The sequence below is a fragment of the Lontra canadensis genome, unplaced genomic scaffold (genome assembly GCF_010015895.1).
Source record: "Lontra canadensis isolate GAN:19392208 unplaced genomic scaffold, GSC_riverotter_1.0 scaffold40, whole genome shotgun sequence".
NCBI lineage: Eukaryota > Metazoa > Chordata > Mammalia > Carnivora > Mustelidae > Lontra > Lontra canadensis.
The window spans coordinates 10,465,753-10,492,316 of record NW_022631034.1 but is presented as its reverse complement, the minus strand read 5'-3'; the positions used below and the strand labels follow the sequence as shown (position 1 = coordinate 10,492,316).

Sequence of the window (26,564 nt, the reverse complement as noted above, 5' to 3'; positions counted from 1 at the left end):
AAATGTATACTTCATTGTTACAGACCCTCAGAAATCACCAGTTGGAATTTGCAGCAGATTTGGGAAGCTGTCAAGTATAAGGCAGGCTAGAACTCATCTCATTTTAGCCTCCCTTTTGTAATTGAATCAGAGAAGTCAGAGCCCGGCCTGCTTCTACATATGTTATAGCATTTGTCAATATTAAATTTAATTTGTGCTAAGAGCAGCTTGCTAACAGCGAGAACACAAAGCTTGCCGAACTTCACTTTGTGTGTTCAGTACAGCCAACATTAACAAACCTAATGAATTCAGCTACATTATCCTATCCAAATCTAGGTCAGTTCTGTTGATTAAAAATGTTCTAGGTTTGAGGACTGACCCTGTAAAAACCCACTTAAAATTTAACTACTTCATCACCTTTTCTGTCTCCCGCACTTCTCAAACGGAAGAATATATACTGGTTACCAATCCAATGGGCCACCATTAAGAGGTCATCATCAACAACAGACATTTATTGAGCGCCTATTGTGTGCAAGGCACTGTACTAGGCATGGGGCTACAAAGACAAAGGAGAAACAGTCCCTGCTCTCAAAGAGCTTACAATCTGATTAGACTAATAGGACACACACATAAAGAGACAGGAACAATAATACAAGGTAGCATAGAATATTAGGGCACTGAGTAAAAACAAACAGGATCGCAGACTTTTTTTGCTTTTCTATGGCGGCTCAATACCCTGAGTAGGTGGGGATGTGTGAGCTGGAGTAGGGGGCTTGCTCATATTCATTTTCAAACCTATAGACACTCTCTCACCTCTCTCCACTCTGAAGCATCTTCTGGCATGTGCTAGAACCTAGGCAGTGGATTCACATCCCCCGCCCAATGCCTTAGTATTATAGTTCTCTCTGAGGTGGCCTTTCGATAGGGTGACCCACTGTCCCAGTTTGCCCGGGGCTTGTCCTCTGTTTTAGCACTGAAGATCTGTCCTGAAGCTCCTCCCCACCCCTACCAGCCCGAGGGGAACCAGGATGGTGCTTCTGAATGACCTAGTCCTAGAGCCAGATGTCTTCCTCCCACCTACTGTGCTCATCGTCTGGCAGGGCCCACCCCAAACCTGCTCCCCAGGTATGTCTGTAGTTGAAAAACCTACAAGGAAGACCTTAACAGCCTCCAAAGACCGCTGGTTGAAGAGCCCAGTGTAGACAAATGACAATCAGGAGAGAATGATGGCGGAAGGATGGGACTGAGGTTCCAGAGAGAAGCAGGGAGGATGGAAGGAAGGATTGGCTCAGGGACGAAATATGTAGGAGTGTTACCCTCACCTCCTAACACTACAGAGAGAAGAGGAATCTCAGAGTAAGTCTGAACTAACAGTCTGAGTCATCACCCCAGTGGAAATCAGGGTGTATTTCTGAAATGTGGTCACCCCTACATAAGGACAACTATTTGGGTGGGTATTAAACAGGTACAGATATGTTCACATAAGACTGCATGAATCCTGACAAAATTCTAGTTTGTTCCGTCCACTTTTACTTAACATTCATTTAGCCTCCCAATCAATAATTCTAACGTTTGAGGTGAGTTTTTACTTCAAAATGAGATGATATCCCTCAATTTTAATGTGATTAAAATAGATCAGTAATGGAGAATACTTCAGGAGACAAAGGGAGTCTGTCCAGAGAGGTGTTGTTTGGCCTCTGAGGCACATACCAGCAATGGTGTCAGGATTCCGAGAGAACACCCACAAATTTCTCTTTCAGGTACAGTATTTTGTGTTTTGCTTTCCTTTATTTTTTTCTCAAGACGAGCTCTCGCTCTGAAATCTTAGGACCTTGGAAGTTCCTGAATCACTCTGGTTTTATGTCTAGCCCTTAGGAGCACATCCCAGGTTTAGTGAAGCACAGGGACTTAGTTACCAAACACCCATTAACCATAATGGAAATCACGTAGCAAAGTCCCCATGCAGCACACTGAATATTTACCTCCTAATGTTCTTTTAATGTACGCTTTCTTGGGTGAATATTTACTGTAGAATATTAAATGTAAGATTCCTCTTTTTATGGGCCATTTGAAGTGATTGATTTTGTTTGTGAATTCCTGTATCTTTGCCCATAATGGCTATCTATTGTAATGGCCTATGCCAAATGTTCTTGCATTGAAATAACAGACGCGATGCATCGGCCAGCTGTGGCTTTGTATTACTGGGGTCTTAAAAGCGAGGAGGTAGCTGATGACACAGCTGGGAAAGAAGACAAAGGTGTATAACATAACGAGTATGACTAAGGCTCCCAACACAATTGGATATTGAAATCACTGAGGTCTGTAAACATGGTTCTGCCATCATCTTTTATATCAGAGTTGATGTTTAGTGGTTTTGAATGGTGTTGAGACCGAGAGTCAGGAAATGATAGCGGCAAGATAAGAATTCAATTGCCCATAGCCAGCTCCGTCGGCATAATCTATCAGAATTCCAGGCATATTCTTGAAATGCTATAATAAAAACTACTGCCCAAGTGATCAGTCTTACACCTATTTATACCATATTTGAAAAAATATGAATTCCCATACTCCTGTATCTTAGCTACATTTAGATGTAAGCTATTTCCCATTGAAGCCAGGGGTTTTCAGAATTTGGTTGCTTTACACTCTGCTGAGTATTTGGGAAGAAGGAAGAAGTTACAAAAAAGATGCAGTTATCATATGGTCTTAAAACAAAAACAAAAACAAACAAAAAAAACAAACCAAATCCTAAAACCTAAAGATAACCCAGGCATTTGAGAAATTACAGATTAGGTAATACAGCTATATTTTTGCAGGTCCCAAGTATGCCTTTCCGAATTTCCATAAAAATAAAACTTGTTAAAGGAGCTACTTACATCTGAACAACATAATGTCTTCAAGTGATGGTAAAGGTGGCCTATAAATCCATCACATGAAATTCATACTCTTTTTCTTACGTTCACAAATGATCGTGTGTCCGGAGTCCATGCCGCAAAAGAGATCGGGCTGGGATGATATTCTACAGTCTCTTTAAAAACTATGAGAAAGTCTGAAGAACACATATGTTTCCATTGTACTGGCTTTTAGCAGCTCAAGCTACACCACAATAATCCCAACTTTGTTTTGTTTCTGTCCTATAAATATCCGGACTGTGTTTACACCCCAACCACAGGACCCCATATGATAAGTAGTACTAGTTAGTGCAAGGGAATGGAATCTTAGTACCAAGTAAGGAAAGCGAAAGGAAGTGGCAATGTGAAAAACCTTCTTTAGTCACAGGTCAGGTCAGGTTCTGTGAAACAATGTCGGTCTCCACACGTAATACTTGCTGGTGCCTTTGAATTTGGCATTGGAAAAGCGCATGCCTTCTAAGTCATGTGAAAAAAAAAAAACACTGGTATATTTTTAAAAAGACTAATTTTGAAGAATAGCACTTGCTTAAATGAAGGTCCTTCATACTACTCTCTTGGCTCTGGATAAAATAAGTCCTTAATACTCCTCCAGACTGGGGAATGGCTGAGACTATCATGTGAGACTTGCAATGAGTGAATCTGCATAGTTCACAGGATAAATGAGTCGTCTGATAGGAAAGCTCCTTGTCTTCTCTTCTCACAGACTCAGAGAAGGACTGTTCCTTGCTCCTATAGCCAGGGAACACCACAGAGGTTCTCTCTCTCTTAGTTTTTTGCCCTCCCCCTTTTTGGGGTTCAAGAAACACCAGAAAAGCAGGGGGTAGACTGTAGCCGATGGGGACCAGTGAGGAAGTTGTGTTTTTAACCACAGAGGGAGATAAATAGTAGGGGGAAAAAGACCCCCTAAAGTCAGGCTTTTGCTACTGAAGAAACCCCATCAATCCAAGTGTAAGGTCCTCAAGTGGGTCAAGGAGAGGCTTACAGAATTTTAGATTTGGGAGGAAACTTACACTGTCATCTGGTACAGGGACATCATTCTCACACGAGGAAACTAGGGTTTATGCCAAGTAACCTACACCAACTATTACTAAAGACAGCTATCTTTAAGTTTCTTTTGTTAGTATCTTTTTGTTGTAGCAACACAGTTTTTGGTTTTCGGTTTTGTCATTTGGAGCAATTCTTTACGTTAGAAAATGTCATAGCTCTTCTTGAAGCCCAAGGATTCAAAAAACACCAACGCGACATTTCCAAGCCAATCAACTGCTAACAACCGAGTGTCGTGAACCCAGTCACTCACCAGCCCTATTCTAGGTGTCTTCCAACCATCATTCAGGGTTAAAGAGTTAAGAAGGATAAATTACCGCATAATCATAATCTATAAAAATACTGGCCTAGAATACACTAAAAAACTTTTAATAAATAAATATTGGGCATTTGCTTTATGAAAGTCAGTGGAGATGTGCTCTTCAGAAATCATGTCTATACTTTCAGACTGCTTTTTACAAATCACACATACAGAGCCCAAGAGATGACAAAGATTATAGATCAGGTTAGGATATAACTTGATAGAAAAAGGTCTTTCGATGTGGCATTTCTACAAAGGAACACAACTAACATCGTTGAGCTGCTCGTGCTTCGGTTTTGAAGGCGATACTTAAAGAGATCCAGAATGTTCTTTAGACCACGACAGCATCACTGACATGGGTGTTTAGCTCCTCAAGTAACCCCTTTTGCAAGGGATGACGCTCCTGCGGACATAGTAATTCTGGAATTTTCTCCTTACACACCAACCGCAGTGCTTGGCGGTCCTGCCTCCGAGCCATCTGTACGTGTTGGTCATGGAGGAGTTTCCTGCTCCCGATCCCGTCCCTCTCTTGTGTCTGCTGGCTCTGGAAGTTCAGTGCCCTGGCGTCTGATGCAATAGGTACTTGAGGTTTTGGTCTGGCACCATCACTGCTCAGAACACAGGTTTATTCTCCGGAGGCTTTAGAGCAAGTGATTCTGGTTTCCAGTCTGGCTGAAAAAAGTGAATGTTGAATATCCGTGCCCAGTTCTTAAATACGCGTTTCTCTGTGATGAAGCGGTGATGGCTGCCCTTCCGTCCTCGCTCGTGGGAGAGGTACATGGTGCATTCGTCAGGTCCAAACGGTTCGTAATAGTGGTAAGGTACTGACGGGTGATTGGGATCCCTGTAGGAGGAAGATGAGATGACTGAGTAAAGGGGAAAAACCTCCTGTGACTGAGGAAGCTGATGAGCACAACACCTATTTCCAAGTCAAGTCAATTGCAACAGAGGGTTTTCCTGATGTGTACACGAGAAGCAAGTGGAAAGGTTTTGAGGTTGTGAATAAATGTTTGAGCATCACTATCAAAGAGAGAGATTAAAAGTATACTATGGGACGTGAGGGGGTTTGGGACTTAGAAAGCCCACATTACTAAGACCCCCACTGTAGTTCCTCCACTCTTGCCCTTGTGGTCAGTTCAGCATAAGCAGCTAGAAGGATGTTTACAAAACAAAAACACACCACATTTCCCTCCCATCCCCCCACTTCACTAAATCCTCCAGAAGCTTCTAACTATAATAAAAGCGTGGCTTATAGGGTGTTACATGATGTGGTTCTCTCCAGAGCTTTGTTCTAACCCAGCCTTGCCAAACATGTTCCAGCCATACTGGCCTTTCTGGTCCTCAGCTCTGCCAAGCTTGACCTTCAGGCCTTGGCACGTGAAGACAGTCACCTGGTTGTAACACGTTTCTAACCAGTTCACTCCTTCTTACTGCTGGGTACTGACTTCAACATGTCCTCTTCAGAGAGGATTTACCTCACACCTGTCCCTTTGCGCGCACGCTCTCTCTCTCTCAGGTTTATTTTTCTCACAGCATTAATCCCTCTCCAGAATTGCTGCTGTTTGCTTCTTTATAATCTGTTCATGAGGGCAGGCCTTTGTCTTATTCTTAGTAGGTGCTCAATAAATAATTTTAAAATTTCTGTTGTTGACAGAAATTTATATGGCATTGACAACTCAACAGCAAACCTCTAAAGACAATTTCTCCTCCAACATGGAAAGCTGATGATCCTAGTTTGATCCCACAGAACAAAGACAGTAAGCATGATGCCACCATTTTCTTCTTGTTCTAGGTAGACAATGGACCCAAATCCAGAGTCTCTAAATCCAGAAATTCCAAATCCTCAAATCCTTGCACTGTAGCCGGATAGCCCCAACATTTTTTTCTGTTTCTATATCCCTATTTCACCTCAAATGAGAAACCCTGGCTCATTTCTTCAGGTTGGTGTGCAAAGGACTGACATGTTGAGGCAGTTGGGTGCCCTGTGTTACTAAAATATCTAACCCCCAAAGAGTCCTGGTCTCACACTGGTTTCCATTCTAGTCCAATCCACACCACCTCTTCCATGCTGAAGTCTATGATGGAATTAGTCAAGGTATCCCAACAGGCAAACCTTCCTGTCTTGAGCTACGCTTACCAACTGGTTCTGACGTAGAGCTTCAGTGCTTCTCTTAAAAGGCTCAGGCAAATCACCTTTCTGTGCCCGGTGCCCTGGGGCCCCCACTCGGGGCACTCGGGCTCTACTCTAAGTACAGTACCTTTGTTTCCCAGAGATGTTCATCCTGCTAGACATCTATTTGTTTTCTTCAGACGAGATCAATACACAAATAGCTCCTAGAGTAGCAACTTTACCGAGGTCAGGGATCGAAGTCTTTTATCAAGAGGGGTGTCAAGTTTGTGGCTCTGACAACAATAAACCTTTTGAGCTGCCTCTCCTCTGAGGTTAAAGTTCTTCCAGGAAGAGAGATTTATTTTTGTCCTGCAGCATTTAAACGTTCCTCCTCCTGGGTTGGACGCTATGCTGAATTACTACTTTGCATCTACATCAGGCTTGTCTCAGAAGTATCTCTGTGTTCCACAGTGACACATCAGATCCAACCCTGTCTAGCTAATACAGATTTCACGTCTTTACTTACTCCAGAAACTGGAATCCCCTTGAAGTTTTAACAAAGGGTAATTTCCATAGAGAAAATGCATTCTAGGAAGAATTCAAGCTGGAACTGAATACCATGGAGAAAAGAATAAACAAAAAAAGATACAAATTTGTGAGACAGATGTCCCCAGATTCATAGGGCACAATTTGGGGAACAGTGCCGAATTCACCGTGGCATGGTACACTTGGAGTTAAGCTTTTATTCCAATATAAATCAGGTTTTAAATCTGATTTATCTGCACTTTGAACATATTACTGGAATCAATCTGATTAAAGAAACAATTAAGCTTCTAAAAATACCATGAGATTGAGTTGGCATCTAGGAATACAGAGAAATTGGAAACCAGCTAACGGATGCTAGAAGATCAGTTTCCTTATTCAGGAAGACCATCTCTTGGAATGAAAACTTATTTGGCTCCCTATTGATCCCTTAAAGGGAGAATTAAATTTACACATTTAATTGTTATGATTTCCAAGGTGTCCAAATAAGTGGGATTGTTTCCACACTTTAAAATTCTGCCCAAATGGCCAAGGAGTGCTTTGTGGGCCTTGAGGGGAGAGCCGAAGAGCCTGTGGGAACAGCCCTCCCTCTGGAAAGCCTGCCACCCGCTGTGATTCACCGCTGCGTCCTTTCCAGAATAAGGCCCTCATTCCTTAGGTCTTTCCTCAAACCTGACTTTAAAGACTGCAGTAGCTTTTTCTCCTTCCTCCTGACCCAGCAGCAAAATACATCAGCAGAATTTCCACATCAGGAGGCTACTGTTGTAAAGGAGGGTGTGGCACCCCAGTTCCTGTTTGGGGGGACCAGAAGAAGCGGAGGGCGTGGAGGTGTGAGGGTGGAGATCATCTCAGAGCCAGTTTCCCAAGGGGCCACAGCCTGTCATCAGCACTCTAAGGGTCACCTCGGGAATAAATCCTGCAAAACCTGTGTGGCGGAGGGTTTTTGTTTCTTTAGGGAGGAAGCAGGGTGGAGCGAGGGGAGTTGTGAGAGAACGAACATTCAGTGCACACAGGGAGCTTTAAAGAAATACCACTGCCTGTGTCCCACCTCCACAGATTCAGGCTTAATTGATTTGGAGGGGGTCCCAGGCACAGCTATTTTAAAAGTACGTGAAGTTTGAGTATCAGAATAAATAATGGTAGTACTGGGTTATAAACCCCACAAAATAAAAGAAATACCCATGAGTCCATGATAATTTCAGTAAATAGCTAAATCTATAAATAAACAGGGAGGAAGAAATGGCATTTCCATATAGAAGAATTCCAATTAATAAATCCAGAGAGAATGAGGGAATAAAGAAATCACCACTAAAACAGCCTTGCAACTATTGCAAGCAAAGTGAGCCAACGAATGAAACATAAGTGGGGAAAAATGATGAAGAGAAATAGGTTATTTACATGACGTATCTCCCCCAGGATATTTATAATGACAAAGGGAAAAATAATAACTTCGAGGTGAGTAAACCCAGCAAACACCACCTTAGCGAGGCAATCAAGGTTAACACTGCCACATTGAGACATCTGACATCACGTGTCTGTTGACATGTGGGATGCTGGGAAGGGCTTCCTGATCCTGTGGTACCCTCCCAGGAATGCACAGCCTCAACCCGATCATGAGAAAACATCACGCGAATCCAGAGTGAGGGACCTCCCATGACAATGACCAGATTTCTTCAATGTCGTGAAAGAGAAGGAGAGGCTGAAGTATGGCCCCGGACAGGAGGAGACTGAGAGCCAAGATATGTAAGTGCAAAAGGATCCTGGAGTAGGTCCTGGAGGAGATCAGAGACCTCAGCCGGAAAACTGGTGAAATCTGGATAAAGTCTCTTTAAGTAAGAGTTTTGCATTGGTGTTCATTTCTTAGTTTTGATCATTGGACCGTAATGATGCAAAATGTTAACATTAGGGGAAGCAAGGTGAAGGGTATACAGGAACTCTGTGCTACTTATGCAACTTTTGGTAAGTGCAAAACTTTTTCAAAACAAAAACTTTTAAAAACCTGTTTATGTTGAAAAGCGCCTTATGAGAGTCTAAATACACAGCCAGGTTGAGGATGGCTGATTTAGTGAGGTTCTTGCTAAGCTATGGTGCTTCACTTCCGTGATCCCTTCCACATCCCCATCCGGCAAGGGAGGGAGCCTAAGGTCAGTGTCATTGCTCCATCTGAGGGCTGAGGAGCCGGCGGGCAGGAGGGTTCCAGGGCCTGGCTGTAAGCACACAGCCTCACTCATAGACCATCCCGGGTGCCGGACTTTAGTTACCTTTACAGCACCAAACAGAGTGCTCGGCATTTGACACGACTGAATCCTCACAAAGCCCCCATGCCAGAGGTACCGTTCTGACCCTTATTTTAGAGATGACAAAACTCATGCACAGAAAAATTGAAGAAGTTTCAGGGCTCAGATAGGGACCAAAGTGGAACTCCTAAGAGCGAGGCTCTGTATCTTGGAAAACCTGCTCTACCAGGTGGGTTTGTGTACCAATGGCACCTGTTGGAACCTGGTTTGGAACGACTCTGTCCTCGCTGCGTTCTCCTGAGCACCTGCAGACAGAGGAGCCCCGGGCTCGGTGGACACTCCGCAGCCCGTCAGCGTGAGCAGTAGAGCCCTTGTGCTCCCTGAATGTTATACTCGCGAATATTAATGGTGACGGGAGCTTGTCATGTTCCATTTGTGAATCTCCAACAGCTAAGCTGTACAACCGGCAGAAGCGTCCTGATGTCAACAAGCCTGTGAGAATCCTTTCAGTTCCAGGTGTGATCTGGGTTGACCCTGATCCGTTAGTTGGGGCTGAACTATCCACAAGGCTACAAAGGTGCCAGGAAGGGAATGGTGGCTTTGCCTCTCTCTAGAGCTCTCAGACTCTCTAAACACGCTTCTGTGCGGGCATGTTACCCAGCATCCAGTAGGTAGTCAGGAAATGCTAGTAGAATAGAGCTGAATGGACAGCTGTCAAGTGTCTAGAGTGTTCTGAAATTAGCTTGAATTGTGGGCCACTAGGGATACTAGTAGCATCCTGAAGGAAATGCTCCTAGAGCAGGCCTTCCCACACATCTGCTCTAGCCCGGTGGGACCTGCTGAGTCCCCTTTACTCTTTTACAGCCTCTTTCAGAAGGAAAACATCTATACCCCTTGGAAGCCAGTGGACTAATTCTGGTGACTCTGGGGCAGACAGAGCAGTGAGAGCCTGCCGCTATCCACCCTTTCTGGGGCAAAGAGCCGGAGTGAGTCATCCGGACTCCCACTCACCCTCCACGACTCTGGCACCTCCGGTGATGTTACAACATCTCTTCATAGATCGATGGTACCCACAGGGAGGAAGGTGATGGAAACACCCCAGGACTGCCAAGAGTGGGTCAAATCAGGGCAAAGACAGAAGAAGGAAATCATGGCAAAGAGAACTGTCTGGGAAAAAAACACAACACTATATTTGAAGTCTACTTCATAAAATGTGAACCTCCTGGGTGCATTACCATTCCCTATCTGTCTCTGTAAGCATCTGATTCTACACAGTGGACTGTTGCCAACTAGAACTTTCCCTGTTACACTGGCAGCTTTATTAATGTTCGCTAGCTAATAATTCTAGTAGAATCAACTCTCTGATATGCACGATACCTTTGAGATGTCCTTCACATTATGGATGAGATATTAATTTAGTTCCATGACAGTGATCACTCTGAGTCATTACTCTGCTAATTAATACTCAAGAAACGACGGGTGACAGAGAGTTGTAAACTTGGTAATGTGTTAAGTATGACCAGAAATAAGATGATTAGGTAGAATTTAAACGCTTGGCCCATTATTATCACAAATAATTTACAGTAGAAAATGAGATTAAAAATACTCACCATAACTTAGTTTGGAAGGCAATGATAACAGATTTTTTTTTTCATTGCAATTTATAGACCATCTGGATAGAATGGATTTGGCTTTCTATATGACATGGCATGACTTAAGGGTCTACTGTCCACACAAGAATATATTTTGAGACTGTCTCTGGTGCAACGTGGCATTAATTTTCCCCAGCTTTCAGAATACCGATGATCCTGGAGCCCAGGACTAGGGGCAGGATGGAGACTAATTGCCTGACGGCTGAGCCCCTCTCTGAAGACCCAGCGCTCACTCCAGCTGAGAACGATGAAACAGGTGGCCGCCACTGATGTCCTAGGACCCTTCAGATTTGAATTGGTCATTTGCTAATTATATTTTTCATTCACTGGACACTTCTGGGCTTGGGATAACTCTAGAATCAGTTTCTTACACACTGCCAAGGTAACGAAGGTTTTCTTTATTCACTGAGTCAATCAATACTGAGTACATACTATGTGCCAGACACAAGAACAAGTCCTGAAGATGCAAGTCTGGACAGAGCACTGACCCAGGCGAGACTACAGGCAAATAAAGGATCCCGACAAACTGGGGTGGCGGGGGGGTGGGGGACGGGGGCGGGGTTGGCAGAGGGCCCAGTGGGGGCATAGGCAGGGTCTGACAGGAGTGAGGAAAAGCTTGCAGGAGGAGGGCCTGCTGCACTGAGACCGTGGAGGGAGGTCCTGGAGACCCTAGCTCTGTCACTTCCCTGCCCCATGATCCTGGACAGCTGTTTTAGGTCTTCAAGTTTGACATGTGAAATGACGAGAGTAATGTTTATCTCATGGCATTATCACAGGCTTCCACGAAATGGCACATCTGTTTATACTAAGCACAGGACCAGCGTGTGGTATGTGCAGAAAAATAACCATTAATATTATTGTAAAGAACCACCAGTGATTGATATTGGCCAGATGAAGAGGAAGGGGCTGGAAATTCCAAGCTGAGGGCCAAAGGCCAGAGGCCTGCAGGGGGAGCTCCTTTCTAAGTTTTCCCTACGGCAAAAAAAAAAAGTCTGTGTGGGGAGAGAAGGGGAGACTAGAGCAGATGCAGAAGCCAGGTCCTGGAGGGCTGTGTGCTAAGCAAGGGGGTGGGAATTCTGTTCTAAAAGCTTTGGGGAGGGCGCCTGGGTGGCTCAGTCCATTAAGCGTCTGCCATTGGCTCAGCTCATGATCCCAGGGTTATGGGTTCAAGCCCTGCATTGGGCTCCCTGCTCAGCAGAGAGCCTGCTTCTCCCTCTCCCTCTGCCTGCTGCTCTGTCTACCTATGTTCTGTATTTCTCTGGATAAAATCCTTAATAATCTTTAATAAAATAAAATAAAAGCTTTGGGGAACTACTGAGGGGTCGAACTGAGTCAGATGTAGTCTCTCCAGCAGCACAGTGGTGTCTGGAGAGGAAGGAGAGAGAGCAGACTTGGGGAGAGCAGTCAGGAGCTACCTCGGCACCAGGTTACAGAGGGAAGGGTTACGTGCTCGTCAGACAACCTTCACTCTGTTAGATTTGGCCAGGTTTTGAGGAACGCGTCTGTCCATTTATAGGTCCACTGCTCCCATCTGTGGTTTTAAATATGAATGTGGGACTATGAGGGGTCCACATGCTTACTAGTTTAGGGGCTACGAGAAGTTTTCTTGCCAAAGAATGACTCCTGGAAGCAACTCAGGGCCTTTGGGTGGAGGAGTAGGGAGGTCAGAGCTCTGGGAGAGCTGGATGGAAAGGGGGAGCTCTCGGCTTGCAGGGGCAAGCCCGTCCACCCTTATCCTGGGAACCGGACCCTCAGGGATTGCTCAGCTGTTTGCTTCCCCGGGGAATAATTTAGTCCCCTACACCCTGTCATCTTCTGTTCCCTCCCTCATGCGATGCATATGGCGGCTGACATTCCCTTTGGGTCACTGCCACCTTAGGCTGACAGAGATGACCACAGAAGTAGCCCAGTGTTCGGTCTCTCTGTGCCTCTGTTTCCCCAGCAATAAGAAGGCAATGATTAGATTCTCCTGAAAAGCGTGTGACTGGAGAGCAGCAGGACTGTAGCTCACACTGGAGGCTGTCAGAGTTGTTATTTGCCGGGCAACCCTTGTCAGAGAAGAGCCCGGATGTAACACAGAGAGAAGTGGGTCTGCTCTTGACGGAGCGGGGGTGGCTGGGCCCAGTCTTCCTCCTCTCTTGCCCCTGTTCCACCCAGTAGGGTCAGAGGAATACAAGGACCCCTCTGAGTCCGGCAGAAAGTCAGAGGTGGATGTTTGAGGAAAGCTGCGGGTCAGATGCGATTGATAGGCAGACAGTGCGGATTTTCTCCCACAGGCGCCTCGTGAGCCTTCTGGCCCTTTTGACCGAATTGTGTCCAAGTGACCCTAAGGGGACTGAAGGCAGAGACTCTGTCTTATGCATCCCTGATTATGTCCTCAGTACCCAACATGAGTCGGTTGAGGGAATGAAGTCTCTGTGGTTAATTTAGCAAATAACTCCTTTTGAGGATACTAGTTGCGTCTTAAAGTCAGAAAAAGTTGCTTTACCCCAAATCGGCAGTTGGCTCTCTTTTTGCTTGCTGAAGTCTGGCCCCCTGTGCCTAACTCTCCAGTCTAGCGAGACACTGGAAAGCCACAGAATGGGCAGGTTCACTCGAGCCACCCCATGTGATGGCCTGTGGGAGCTGGAGGCCACGTGCAGCCCAGTCCCCGTGGGGCAGAAAAGTGGCATCCTGTTCATACAAGAGGCCACACAGGTCCTTCCCTTTCTAGCAGCCAGGCTCTCCTCACCCCCTGGGCATCATGTGATACCGCTTGCTGGACATCTCCTTAAAGTGTGGTAATGGAAACCCACACTTGCATATTAGCCCGTCCCTTCACCTGATAAATTTGTGCATGTCTGATATACACCACGCTTAATATACGCCAAGCCTTCCTCATCTAGTATCTTATGAGATTATCATAGAAACCCTCACAGTAAGTACCGTTGCCGTCACCATCTTACGGATACGGAAGCGAAGTCACTATACTACAGAGATAGTCAGTACGTGAGATAGTCAGTATGTAACTTGCCCAAGATCACTAAGGTCAGTAAAGTCAAGTAACTTTCTCTAAGTCACATAGCTTCTGAGCAGCAGAAGTGGTTATTTTCTCTTCTTCTTTTGGAAGAAGTTCAGGGCCCTTGGAGAATTTATGTTCCGGTGGGCTCAAGCAGCCTGAGCTCTGCTATCTCCCGGAAACTTCCATACCATTCCTGGGTCCTGGTGAGAGCTTACCTCCTTAAGTCCTAGACCCCAGGACACATGAACGCTGCTTGGCCCTTAGAGATCTCAACTTCTTCCAAAATAAAAACAAAAGGGGGAACGGCTAGATGAGCAGCAGGACTGACTTCCAAGTTGCTCTTTCATTCTCCAGTGGTCGATACTGTCTGCAAGAGTCCTTTGACTCCAAGTGGCTATGCTGTGTTCATTACGTCTTCATGTGGATAAGGCTTACGGTGAGTTTCTAGAAGGCAACAGCTGTGTCCTAGTCTTTGGACCTGCCGAAGTTCTTAGTAACTTTTGGGGCAACTCTCAAGTACTTAGGAAAACATTAATAATTATTTTATATATCTTATAATATCATATTAAAGTATTAGTACTATTCATAACACTAATCGTCTTTCCTGAGCACGAGCTGTGTGCAGGACACTGAGTCAGACATTCTACAATCTATGATCTCATTTAATCCTCACCATGACCTGCTGGCTTTTTTGGCTGTTTTCTTATGACCATCCTGCACATGAGGGCAGCAAGACTCAAGGTCACGGGGTTGTTAACTGGGCGGTTCAGCTAACCTGTAGCAGAGACAAAGGTTACAGGAACTTGGGAGGCAGCGTGTGCCGCTCCTGGTTTTTCCCTTCTCGGCCTCCCTGAGCAGGAATTACGACTGAACAGGGCGCTCCCTCCAGCCTCACCGTGTCTGCTGCCCGACACCCGGCATTCTTCTCCACTTGCTCTGCCAGGACACAGAGTATAGGGGTCCTTCCAAAGAGCTCTTGGAGAAAGTGTGTTGTGAGAGCAACCGTCGAACCTTCGGGATGGGGGCTGGGGAAAAGAACGCCTGAGCCGGTGACAGCTTAAGGTGCACCGACAGTCTTTTGACGGCATTCTTAGGGCCATCTTGAAAGCTGCTTCCCTCCTACGGACAGTCGTGATGAACTAACCCAGAGTAAGAGGAATGACAGGTTGACTTGCCTTTCATTTGTTTTCCATAATAAATGGAATATTTCCTTGAACACTAGAAGTCATTAACATTTCAATTTATTCATGCTCTTTCTCTCTGGCATCCTGATGGCAATGTTACATAATTACACCTGCCATATAGCTATCAACTTTGACGGCCCTTTGTGTGCCCATAAGCACCTGATCCCACTGCCTTTGTTAGCCTGTTGGCTTGAGGAGGCAGTCGGCTGGTTTTTGTTGTTGTTGTTGTTTTTGTTTTTTTACACTATCCTACCTTCTTTCTGCATGTGGATTGCTAACTAGGGAAGCAAGGCCAGTGAGTTAAGTGACGAGGGACTGGGTGGGGATCCAAGCTAACTCTTGACATGTACGAGGTGCTGTTCCAAGCACTTTACATCTACTAACTTATTTCATCCACTGATGACCTCATGGCTGAGTTTCCAGGATCACCACGTCCACTTCTAACGAGGAGGAAGCCGAGCTCCTGAAAGACCGAACAACTAGCTCAAGGTCACACTCAGTTAGGAAGTGGCCCGGCAGAGCCGACAGGAGCTGACCCCACAGCCTTCCTCACCACATCACGTCCCTCCTGGGGACCAGGGGGTCTAGGCAACTATCAAAGGCCTCTCTGGCCCAGCTTTCTCCTCTGTGCCCTGACTCTCTCAGACAAACTGGTACGGCCGCTGTGTCGGGTCTCTGGGTTAAAGAGAGTGAGAGAAAAGTGGCAAAGTGGTAAATGAGCATGATTAAGTCCTCTGTCCTTGCGTTCAACCTCCCAACTTCAGATTCCGTGTAAAAGGCCCGTGGCCTTCAAGAAGTCGTTAGGTTTCAAACACATGCAGGTATGAGCAGGCATATATTTTAAAGAGCAAGTTCAAAATGCCCCCCCACCCCAGGTTTTGCCATTTGAAGATCAGGATGGAGGCCATGAGCAAGGTCATCAGGCACTCCCGAAAAGTAGGGCACTTTCTGAACGTACCGGCATTGCTACTCTCAATCACAGGTGGATTTCCAAACCAGTTTCTGCAAACCAGGCCCTGAGGTTTTCCCGGTGCGGCTGTGCCTACGCACCCAGTGCTGGCCGGGCCCGTATGTTGGGAGTGGACTTAAGGTAGCAGGGGAGATGTGCGTCTGTTCCCTTTAAAGTGGTACATCAAAAGCATTATGTCTGTGCTTTTGGCCTTAGAAGTACAAACCAAGGCTACTGACATGGGGAGGAAAAGAGGCTCAGAGCAATATTTTAATTTTAGCAAACAGACCTTACCGTCAAAGAAATTGCCCTCTTTAATTCATTAAAAATTACTGCATTCCTTTCAAATGAGAATAAAACTAATATTCCTTAATGCTTGCTCATCATTAATATTATGCCAATTATTGCATTACTTGTGGTTGATAAATATTCAGAGGATACATGGAGCCCACAAGACGGATTAGTTCTCCAGCAGTGCAAACAAAAACTTTCAATATTTTATATCACATAATTAAATGCTGTTTGTTGTTTCTAGAACCAGAACTTGGGACATGTTAATTAATTGCTTCGAGAAGATAGCTAGACAGGTTTCATGGCTGATATTTGGAATCAGACCTTTGTAAGCCCTGCACAACACTGCTGATGAATCACACTTGCAGAATAAATCCTACCTGCAGAAGTCTGGGGGCACCATGCCATACACATTGATCCTGTCACAGAGCTCCAGCGCGATCGTCATCGTGAACCAGCCGGTGCTGAGCCAAGTGTTGGAGATCTTCCTGGAAGGAACAACAAAGAAGTCCACAAGCTGCTGAAGTCATCATTACAACCACGACCATTTTAAATCCTTTGGGGAGCAAGGCTGACTCTCTCTCTCTCTATCCAGTTGGTAAACAGCTGAAATTTTACCAGGTAGAAATCACTCACCAATAGCATCATATTCCACAGTAAGTGATAAATGACATCCATTTTCCGCCATGGTGAGTTATGACAGGAAAGGGTGCTCAAGCAACTTCTACATCATCAGAGATGATGAGAGTGTTTCAGGGTGTAAGTGTGTACAACCACAACCCAAGCTCTTTAAGGTGACAATCCCCACGTGTCAACTCTTTCTTTATTAACTAGAATACTTGACTAATTAGAAATATTCCTTGTTCCCCAAGCAGGCTGAATAATGAAGAGGTTATTAAATATGCATAAACACACAGATGTGACTATGTATTGACTAATATCTATTGATCGATTAAATAATCATGGGGTAAAAGCTTGCCTTCAGTTAGACTAATTAACATTGACATCTTGATTGAATGTCTTTTCTTTTAGGAAGAGTGCATTCATTTGGGAAAGGGCTAATTACTGGAGGAAAAGGACCACAGGAATGCTTATGCTTAATTGAGCATTTGCTTTATTTTACCTCAGAACATCCAGAGCCCTCTAAAACTTTTTTTTTTTTATTAGAAGACTGAATTGACAAAATTTAAGGAGTGAATGTGTGTGTTCCTAAATTCATTCGTTTGCCCATTCAAACACCTGTGCTGAGCTCCAGCCACGTGCCACGCCTAAGGATAACTGTGGAGACGTAACATCAAGGTCTAATTTGACCCTCTGAGAATGACTCGGTCTACCATTGCTTTGCTGCTGTGGATATTAGTTTCAATTCTTAGGGGGTTGCGGCTTTTGCTTTTTTTTCCCAGTGCTTATGGTATGCCTCATTAGCCGGTTTCAAACACCTTATTCCCAAGGTCAGACTGTCTGACTTTGCCCGGCCATAGCACCATATGTGATGTGAATACCAGAGCTGCTGAAAAGCTTTTCTGCTTGCACTGTGTAGCACCCCTCTTTGAGAAGGAAGAAGACTTTTTGCAAATCATTATGCATTATTTCCATTTCACATATGGGCCCCCCCAATCCCACAAAAAACCCATAAAAGCAAAGAAGCATAATAAGGAGTCTTTTATCTTGTCAAATACCTGACAGGAATGGGTGATGCAGTCATGACTGAGTTTGTGGTTTCCACTTTGTAGTTCTTAATCCCTTTACTCATTTTGGCTTTCCATAACATTGTCCCCTGACCCAGTATTAGCCCAGGGAGTACATTTTTTTAAATTTATTTTTTATTTTTGTAAAGATTTTATTTATTTATTTGACAGAGAGAGAGAGACAGTGAGAGAGGGGAACACAAGCAGGGGAAGTGGGAGAAGGAGAAGCAGGCTTCCCCCTGAGAAGGGAGCCCAATGCGGGGCTCGATCCCAGGATCCTGGGATCATGACCTGAGCCAAAGGCAGATGCTTAATGACTGAGCCACCCAGGTGCCCCAGGAAGTACATTTTCAAAGCTCCTAAGGAGGGGAACATTATGGGTTTGTACATTGGCTGTTCTACCACGGGCCAGTGGAATGATCTGAGGTGGGTTATCGCTCATCGCTCATGAGCCTGGACTGCCCATCTGTAACGCAGGCCTTGGCTTCCTGAGCTACTCCGGGGACTAAGTGAGAAAACACCATAAAAAGAGTCTAGTATGGTATGTTGATACATCGAGACCCCTTCCTCCTCTCTTGGTTGCAGATTGGAGCAAATGAAGCAAATAATTCAGCCATTACTTTCTGTGTTTTGTTTTGTTTTTTAGCATCCCTGAAGAAATTGCTATCCTTCCAACTCCGCTGCTGGCTCTGGTGTGGGATCCACCATCAATCATCAGGGCAGTAAGGACGAAATTCTGGAGCCTCCAGCCTACAGAGCTATTAACGATCCTCTCCTTTCTCCCCAAGGCTGTATATTCATAAGAACTCTGGGACTTAGGGAGCCTGGTGGCTCAGTCAGTTGACCATCTGACTCTTGATTTTAGCTCAAGGTTGTGATCTTAGGGCCGTGAGATCGAGCCCTGCGACGGGCTCTGTGTTGGCTGTGAGACACTTGGAATTCTCTCTCTCCCTCTCCCTTCCTACCCCTCTCTCTCAAAAAACAAACCAATCAACCACTATGGGACTGAAGGAGGTGAGGCAGAGCAGAGCTAGCTGACTGAGGAAGGGAAAGGGGAAGGTCTCTTGCCTCAAGTTAGAATCTGTCTTCATCCGCCGGTCTGTGTGGTGCAACGGCCAAGTGTTCTAGACTCACACTGGGTCAGTGAATAACCGAGAAGCTGGGAGGCCCAGGAAGAGACTGTGTCCTTGTGCTTTCAGGGTTGTGGGCAGTGCCAAGAGGGATCTCCCCGTGGCAGAAACTCCCCGTTCTCTTGGCTTTCTTTTGCGAGATATAGTAGAGACTGTCAGGCACGGTCAGAAATACTAGAGAGTGTGGCTCTCCAGAAAGAAGTTTCGTGGGTAGCAATGGGGGAGAATGCATAGTGAAGGACAAAAGAAGCCCCCGTGATGAGTTCTTTCAAGTGCCACTTAGAATTCCCCAGACCCCGGAAAGAGTAGCCTTCTGGGATCACGTGCTATCCAGCTGCAACTGCCTTGTGCTGTCGTTCTGAAAAGATCTGAACTCTTTTTCCAGCAAAGGAATATCTACTGTTTTTACACTTAATCAGCTATAATGAAGGAATATGAAGAGCTGTCATGTGCTTATTAGGGAAAATGATCAGATATTCTTTTATATGATGAAGTAACACACGGAGCTGATAATTCTATAGTGCACACTAAATTACAATTAAAGCCCTTTCTGCTCCACCAGAATCTCATTTATAATCTCTATGGAAATATTCTTCCTGCAGTTATTTCATTTATGCTTCCTTTATCTAATTACTATAATATTGGTTCTGAATCATATTTTCCTAATATACCCTTATTCAATTAGAAAGTTATTTTCAAGTACAGTTACTTTCTAATATCCAAGAATACCACTTGGCCATCTCAGTCATTTGTCACACTTCTGAATTGCAGATTCTTCCTGGGCCATATTTCCCCCTCCACTTTTAAGTAGAGTGAAACTTCTATAAATCAAAATCTATTGAATTATTCTGGTTCCCCCCCCCCCCACAAATAACAGCCTGAATGAATGTCTTGATCATGAAATGTACAAAATTAGACATTCTGCATTTTGGGTACCTGTAATACATCTTCCTGTTTGGCTGGGTTTCAATGAATGCATACAGAGAAGAAATATTCTTGGACCCCCTGCATGTTTTGTGTTTTAATGTTCAGAAACACATTTGTTCTGAGGGGCTATTTCTATCTTGGTTCTCTTAGCTTGGAGTACCCACGTTAAGAATATGGGCACATGAGAATACTGAGTCAATACAATATTAGCCTCTTTAAGACAGGTTCCTAAAGGTAAGAGGCACAGAGATTCCAGAAGCGACGATGTCATTTGGCACCCTACACATCCGTAAGTGTGATTCCCCTGAAAAGGAACTGTATGGAACCTTGTAGATGGATGTCTGCATATGAGAGGCCCAGTAGCCAGTACACAAAGACTTGGTTCCCTCTACCAGCTGGGTTCACCAGAGAGACTGACCCACAGAACAAAGTTTTCACTGGTCAGAATTTAATAAGCTTAGTGAAAAAGATATGTCTCCATGTGAGCGTGTTTCCTGAAGATCTAAGTGACCAAAGGGTGGAGTGATTGGTCTCCAAGTTACCAACTTAAAATAATCCCTTAAGAAGATGCAGGGCAATGTGTAGTTACCTTAAATAGCTTAGACTGCAGCCACGTTTCAAGAATTCTTAAATTTAACAAACAACCATTAAACTACAAAGAGCGAAAGTGTTTTCTATTGAGGAGTGTTACTACTTATTTCAAATTTTCCAACCAGCAAAAATGAAACTGTAAATAACTCCTCTCATTCTTCTTCCCTTATAAAATGCTCTGATAGTTAAATAACTCATTCAAATGTGTGATAGTCCCTCTGATTTGCGGTTTTTACAGGGTAGTAAAATTGGATTTCGTGATGACCAGGATCCCCTATGTGATCTGCTGGCTGGGCTAACCAGAGAGGCTGCTGGGCCTGTAGGGAAGGAGGCCACAGGGCCAGCAGCCAGCTCTCCCCTCTTTTGTCCATCACGTGCCATGCTCACCCTGGCCTGGACCTGCTCTTAATTGGTCCCAAGGTTTCCAGAACTTAAAAAGAATGGTCCTCCACACAAAGAAGTTGGAGCAAAGTTTTGGTCTTTCTCTAAGACCCTGCTCTCTGATAGTAAGTTCCCCAACCTAGCCTAACCGTGGATTTCATACTTTATGTTCTTCATTTCGTTTATCGTGTCTTTTTAGTTTTAAGAAATCAACCCAGAAACAGTTTTTGTAAGGGAAGGAGGTAAATTATATCATTAAATATATATTAATTATAAAATTACATGTTTTAGAATTAAGGAAACAAATTTAATCATCAGACCAGTCCTATGAGCCCAGTTGCTATGCCCTTTTCTCAGCTGAGGTCACTGCAAGGTTAGATAACTTGTCCAGGGGTCATGTAACTAGTGAAAGATAGAGTCAGAATTCCAGCCTCAAGCTGTGTATTTAGACAACACTGCACCACGCCTTTTGATTCCTAGCTGTCCTTTCTTTTTCACCTAGATTGGGCCAGCTGGTGGCCCTTCATCTTGGCCTCCTCAAGGGCCACTCCACCCCCACCCCCACCAGTAACCCTTGGGATTGGAGCCTTAGAGAGCTTTTCTCCAACCCCTTGTGTGCTCTCTCACCTCCGAGCCCTGGACCCACAGGGAAGTTTCCCTCCCCTTCCCAGCTTCTTCTTCACCTGGATAAATACTTATTGGCCCAGGTCTCAGCTTAACTATATCCTTTGGAGAAAGCCTCTTCCTCATTCCCTCATTTCCTAGATCAGTGCTTTTCAAAATATTTTGACCTATAACAAGAAATAACATTTCACATCACGACTGAGCTTATACACATATGTGCATGTGTATGGTTTTCATTTCATTTTATTTTTTTAAATGTGTTAATTCAGGGACACCTGGCCAGCTAAGTTGGAAAACCATGTGATTTTTGATCTTGGGATTGTGTATTCGTGCCCCACACGGAATGCAGAGATGACTTAAATAAATAAAACTTAAAAAAAGTGAATAGGAGCACCTGGGTGGCTCAGTGGATTGAGCGACTGACTCTTGGTTTCAGCTCAGGTCATGATCTCAGCGTCCTGAGAATGAGTCCCGGGTCGGGCTCCACGCTCAGCAGGGAGTCTGCTTGAGATTCTCCCCTCTCCACCCCCCACCCTGGTCCCTCTGTCCCCTATGCCCACACCTGTTCTCTCTCTCAAAGAAATAAATGAATAAAATCTTAAAAAACATGAAGTGTGTAATTCAGTGGTTTCTTTTTTGTGTATTCACAGGGTTGTGCAATCACCACTACTGTCTAATTCCAGAACATTTTCATTACCCCAGAAAACCTTATATGTGTATTTTTATGTGGGATGACTGCTGATATTGTTTGTTCTAGTCCATCTCATTTCATTCCATTCTATCCCACTGCGTTTAAAACAATAATCTTACAGTGACTCACTACATTGATTTCACGTCCCATTACTGAGCTGTAATGGATAGTTTGGAAAACCTGGCCCTAGACCATGGCAGGCCTCCCAGTCCTGCATGTCACAGCACCATTTTCTTTCCTTTGCTTGATGCTTAGCACGTGGGCCAGTGCTTGGAGAATGCTTGCCCACCTGGTGAAACTTTATATTCTGGGAAGGGAGGGCCTAGATCTCTCCTGTTTTCGACTGTATCCCCAGTGCCTGCTACAGTGGAGGGGTAGCTACTCATCAAAAATCGATGCACTGGGGGCGCCTGGGTGGCTCAGTGGGTTAAGCCTCTGCCTTCGGCTCAGGTCATGATCTCAGGGTCCTGGAATTGAGCCCCACATCCGGCTCTCTGCTCAACAGGGAGCCTGCTTCCCCCTCCCTCTCTGCCTGCCTCTCTACCTACTTGTGATCTCTGTCTGTCAAATAAATAAAATATTTTTAAAAAATCGATGCACTGAATGCATGTTTGCTCCGAAAGGGAAGAATAAACTCATACCCTCCTTGAAGTTGGTATTCACACAAGTAAAAGGAAATGCAACAAAACTATTATCTTGCACTTACTACCAGGGTAAGCGAGCAACTGTGGAGCCTGCTCCTCCCAAATAAGGATTTGGCCTTGAATTACCCATGCAGAGTCTCAGTGCTTCGCTAACTTGGTCTTAATGAGTTCGGTTTGAGCAGCTGGGCGACCAGGGCCCCCTGGAGGCGAGCGCTACCAATGGCATGAGCAGCGGGGCCCCCACAAAAAGCCTCAGCCAAAGTTTTGCTTTGGGTGACTGGGCCAGCAGGGCGGCCAGGGGCGCGGACGCATCCTCGCCCTCCCTCCCCGGAGGCCCCGCCCCGCTCCGCTCCGCCCCGCCCCGCCCCGCCCCGCCCCCTACCTGTCTTTGCCGGTCTCCCGCTTGAAGAGCTCGTCGAACTGCAGCATCTTGTGGCGCGTGGTCATGAAGGCCTTCAGCCGCGGCAGCACCTGGCTCAGGAGCTGCAGGTTGTTGTAGACCTGGCCCTTGCCGTCCCTCCGCATGTAGCTGCTGGGGCCCCAGAAGATGAACACGGTGCCCTGGCTCACGTTGAGCAGGTCGTGGCGGTTGCGGAGGATCCTCTGGATGCTGGAATGCGCGATGACCCGCAGGCTGGTGCGGCTGCCCACGTCGCGCCAGTAGCCGCGCGTCGGGGCGTCATTCATGCGGATGACACACTCCGTCTGGTCTATTTGGGGGCCTTGCCGGCTGCGCAGCAGGTGCCCCGAGCTGGTCACCAGGGCACAGTCCCCGCAGTGCATTTTCAGGGGCTAGAAGGCAGAGGGGGAAGGACGCCATCAGCAGGCCCTCACTTGGCACCAGTGGGTCATTTCGCTGCCGCTGAAGGCTGCCGGGCCTCCCTCTCCCATCTCCCATGCCAGCATCTATCCCTGCTGCTGGGGTCTCATCAGCCCTTTCTTTCATTCTCTCCCAGAGCAGATGACAAGACCGCAAGAGGGCTTGCACTGACCTGTCAAACCCTGGGCTCTGGGCTTTACTGATATTAAATAACCAAAACCCCATATCAACCCTGCAAGGTCGCTGTCACTGCCATTTTACAGGAAAGAAATCTGCCCAAGGAGGCATAACTAGCAAGTACTGAAGTCATGCCTTCAAACCCAGGTCTTCCTGAATCCAAAGTTACCCCCAAAATGAAGTAAAGACTACACTACCATTTGCTCTGACACAAGCTTGGAAGTTCTTAAGTCACCTTATTGAAAGTTAAGTGCACATCAATATTCTTGGCTGCTGTACAAATATGTTTATCCTGAATAAACGTCGCCTAAGAATCACATGGCGGGGGCAGGGGGGAAGACATCCATGTTGTAATCCTTCAGATGTCATAATTTTGAAAGGACAACTAGGATAGTTTCTCTATTTTAAAAGGACAGGGCGCAAGACTGAGTTGGTCCATCTTCAAAAATGTAAAAATAAAACAAAACAGAACAAAGCAAAAAAAAAAAAAATCCTCAAGCTCAGAGCACCGACCTCAGCTGGTGAACACGTGCCCTGTGGAAGCCCACCAGGGACAACTCCAATGACAAGTTTCATTTCAACACCTTGAACCAATGATTTGCTTTCTGAACGCCTACGTTCCCACACATTAAACATTCCCCTGTTCATGTTTAATGAGAAATATCTCTTAGTTGCTGTTTGCAGATAATGTAATTAGGGCCTGGGGTCAAGGCCGGCAAGTGCACAAGAAAATGACAATCAAGAATGGTCTGAAGGAGAGCTGCATTGTTACACGTGCCCCAGAGCCTCTGCCCTTCCTCCCCGTGAGCACTGAACAGGACACGCTGGCTCCATGCCTGGTTTCGGGAAGTCGGATCCCGCTTAGTGCTTCTATTTACCCTGGGAGTTTCCTGAGCCACAGCTCTGCCTTCAGAACCAGACAAGGGCACCTGAGGACAGCCACCTTCCCACACTGCATGGTCGCCAAGGGCACCAGCTCTGGGGGGTTATACGACCCGTCCAGCCTTGTCTCCATTACCTATTAACTGTGGGACCTTGGCAAGCCACTGACCTGTGAGAATCTCGGGTTTCTCATCTCCAAATGAGGATAACAAATGCCCCATTCTATCTTGGTTGAATGAAAATGCACACAGTATTAGACCGGGCCATTTGAAATTGCCAGTATTTGAAATATAGCAGTTGCGCGGGGCGGGGGGGTGTGAACCCAGTTCTTACATAGGAGCTGGCGCGGTGATCATTGGGTAATGAGATCGTTCTTGGGATTACCTGTCGGAGTGGAGTGATTGCAGACACTCACTAAGTCAGTGCTGATCACTTCGGGTTGATAATTGACGTAGAAACTTATGAAGTGGAGATTCTACCGTTGCAAATTCTCATCATTCATTTGACACCCAATTACTCTTAGGTGACAAGCGCTATGATGGGCAGTGAGAATGCAAATGGAATGCAAAAACAGAAACCCCTCGAAGATTACACTTTAGTGAGGGACAGTGGGTCAGTCAAAACATGCAATAAAGTGTGAGAGGATGAGGCCTGTGAGAAAGTCTTAGCCAAGGGGGCTGTTTAGAGCACAGCAAGGCGGGGGTGGGGGGGACAACGGAGAGAGAGACCACTTTTGCTAATAGCGATGAGATGTCTTTATGGGCCAGACACTGTTCTGAGCTTTTTATGTAATTGCATCAATTCCTCAAATAATCCCATAAGAAGGGTATTATATTATCACCCCTATTTTACTAATGAGAATATTGAGGGATAGGGAAAATAAGGAGCTTGCTCAAGGCCATACAGTTAGGAAGTGGTAGAGCTGGGATTCAAACCCAGGAAATCAGACTGCAGAGCCCGTGGGATTAACCATCACAGCACCACGGTGCAGTAGAATAAATCGAACATGTGCCATGAAATGTCTTAAGTCGTTGCCTTCTTTCCTTCCTCTTTCAACCCCAGAAGCTCGGTGATGCTGTCTTAACCAGTAGTGTTATCTCTTTTAGGGCACGGGGCCGGCTGGATGCGGTAAAGTGACAAAGGTCTTGTATCCAATATGTCCAATCCTTGGGGCCCTGTTAACAGTAGACCCCATCCATCTAGAGCCTTAAGTGAAGGAGAGTAGAAGGTACTTAAGACCAAATCTTCCTGGGATGCCTGAGTGGCTCAGTCAGTGAAGCTCAGGTTATGATCCCAGGGTCGGGCTCCCTGCTCCTCGAGGAGCCCGCTTTTCCCTGTCTGCCGCTCCACTTGCCTGTGTGTGTGCACTCTCTTTCTCTCTCACAAATAAATAATGTCTTAAAAAAAAAAAAAAAGATCTTCCTATGAGGAATAGCTGCATTACAGATGTGTAGAAAGTGGTCCCCATTCCTCTCCTCCTGGAACCCGGAGCCAGAAGCCCATCTGAATCCCCTGAATGAAATGCTGGGGGTGAGGGGCAATTTCATGGGCCAAAGGACGGGGGAAATACTTAGTTTTCTTTTTTCTGATTTTGTCTGAACACCCCACACAGAAAGGATGAAGAGGGAAAGTCAAATGATCTGTTCAACCATGGAGTTCCTATCATGTCTCAGGCACTGAACTTGGTGATATAGATAAAAAGATCCTGACCTTCCTCTCAGGGGGGCACCCAATCTAAGTGAGCGTGCCCCTAGATAAGCAATTACAGGACCGGGGAGTAAGTGCTAGAATCGATCAGGCACAAGG

The 26,564-nt window shown here is 45.6% G+C and overlaps 1 protein-coding gene across 1 annotated transcript in view; it reads right to left on the bottom strand.

Annotated features, from left to right (window-relative positions):
• Positions 1 to 462: 462 nt before the first annotated feature.
• The window catches only part of ST6GALNAC5 (ST6 N-acetylgalactosaminide alpha-2,6-sialyltransferase 5), a 176,990-nt gene continuing 150,888 nt past the window's right edge, over positions 463 to 26,564 (bottom strand). Inside the window, exons 3-5 of the mRNA XM_032870134.1 lie at positions 23,262 to 23,671; positions 16,584 to 16,691; positions 463 to 5,080 (exon numbers count right to left, since the gene is read on the bottom strand). Coding sequence (XP_032726025.1) covers positions 4,849 to 5,080; positions 16,584 to 16,691; positions 23,262 to 23,671 — 750 coding nt within the window. The 3' untranslated portion in view covers positions 463 to 4,848. The remainder of the gene's footprint in view (positions 5,081 to 16,583; positions 16,692 to 23,261; positions 23,672 to 26,564) is intronic.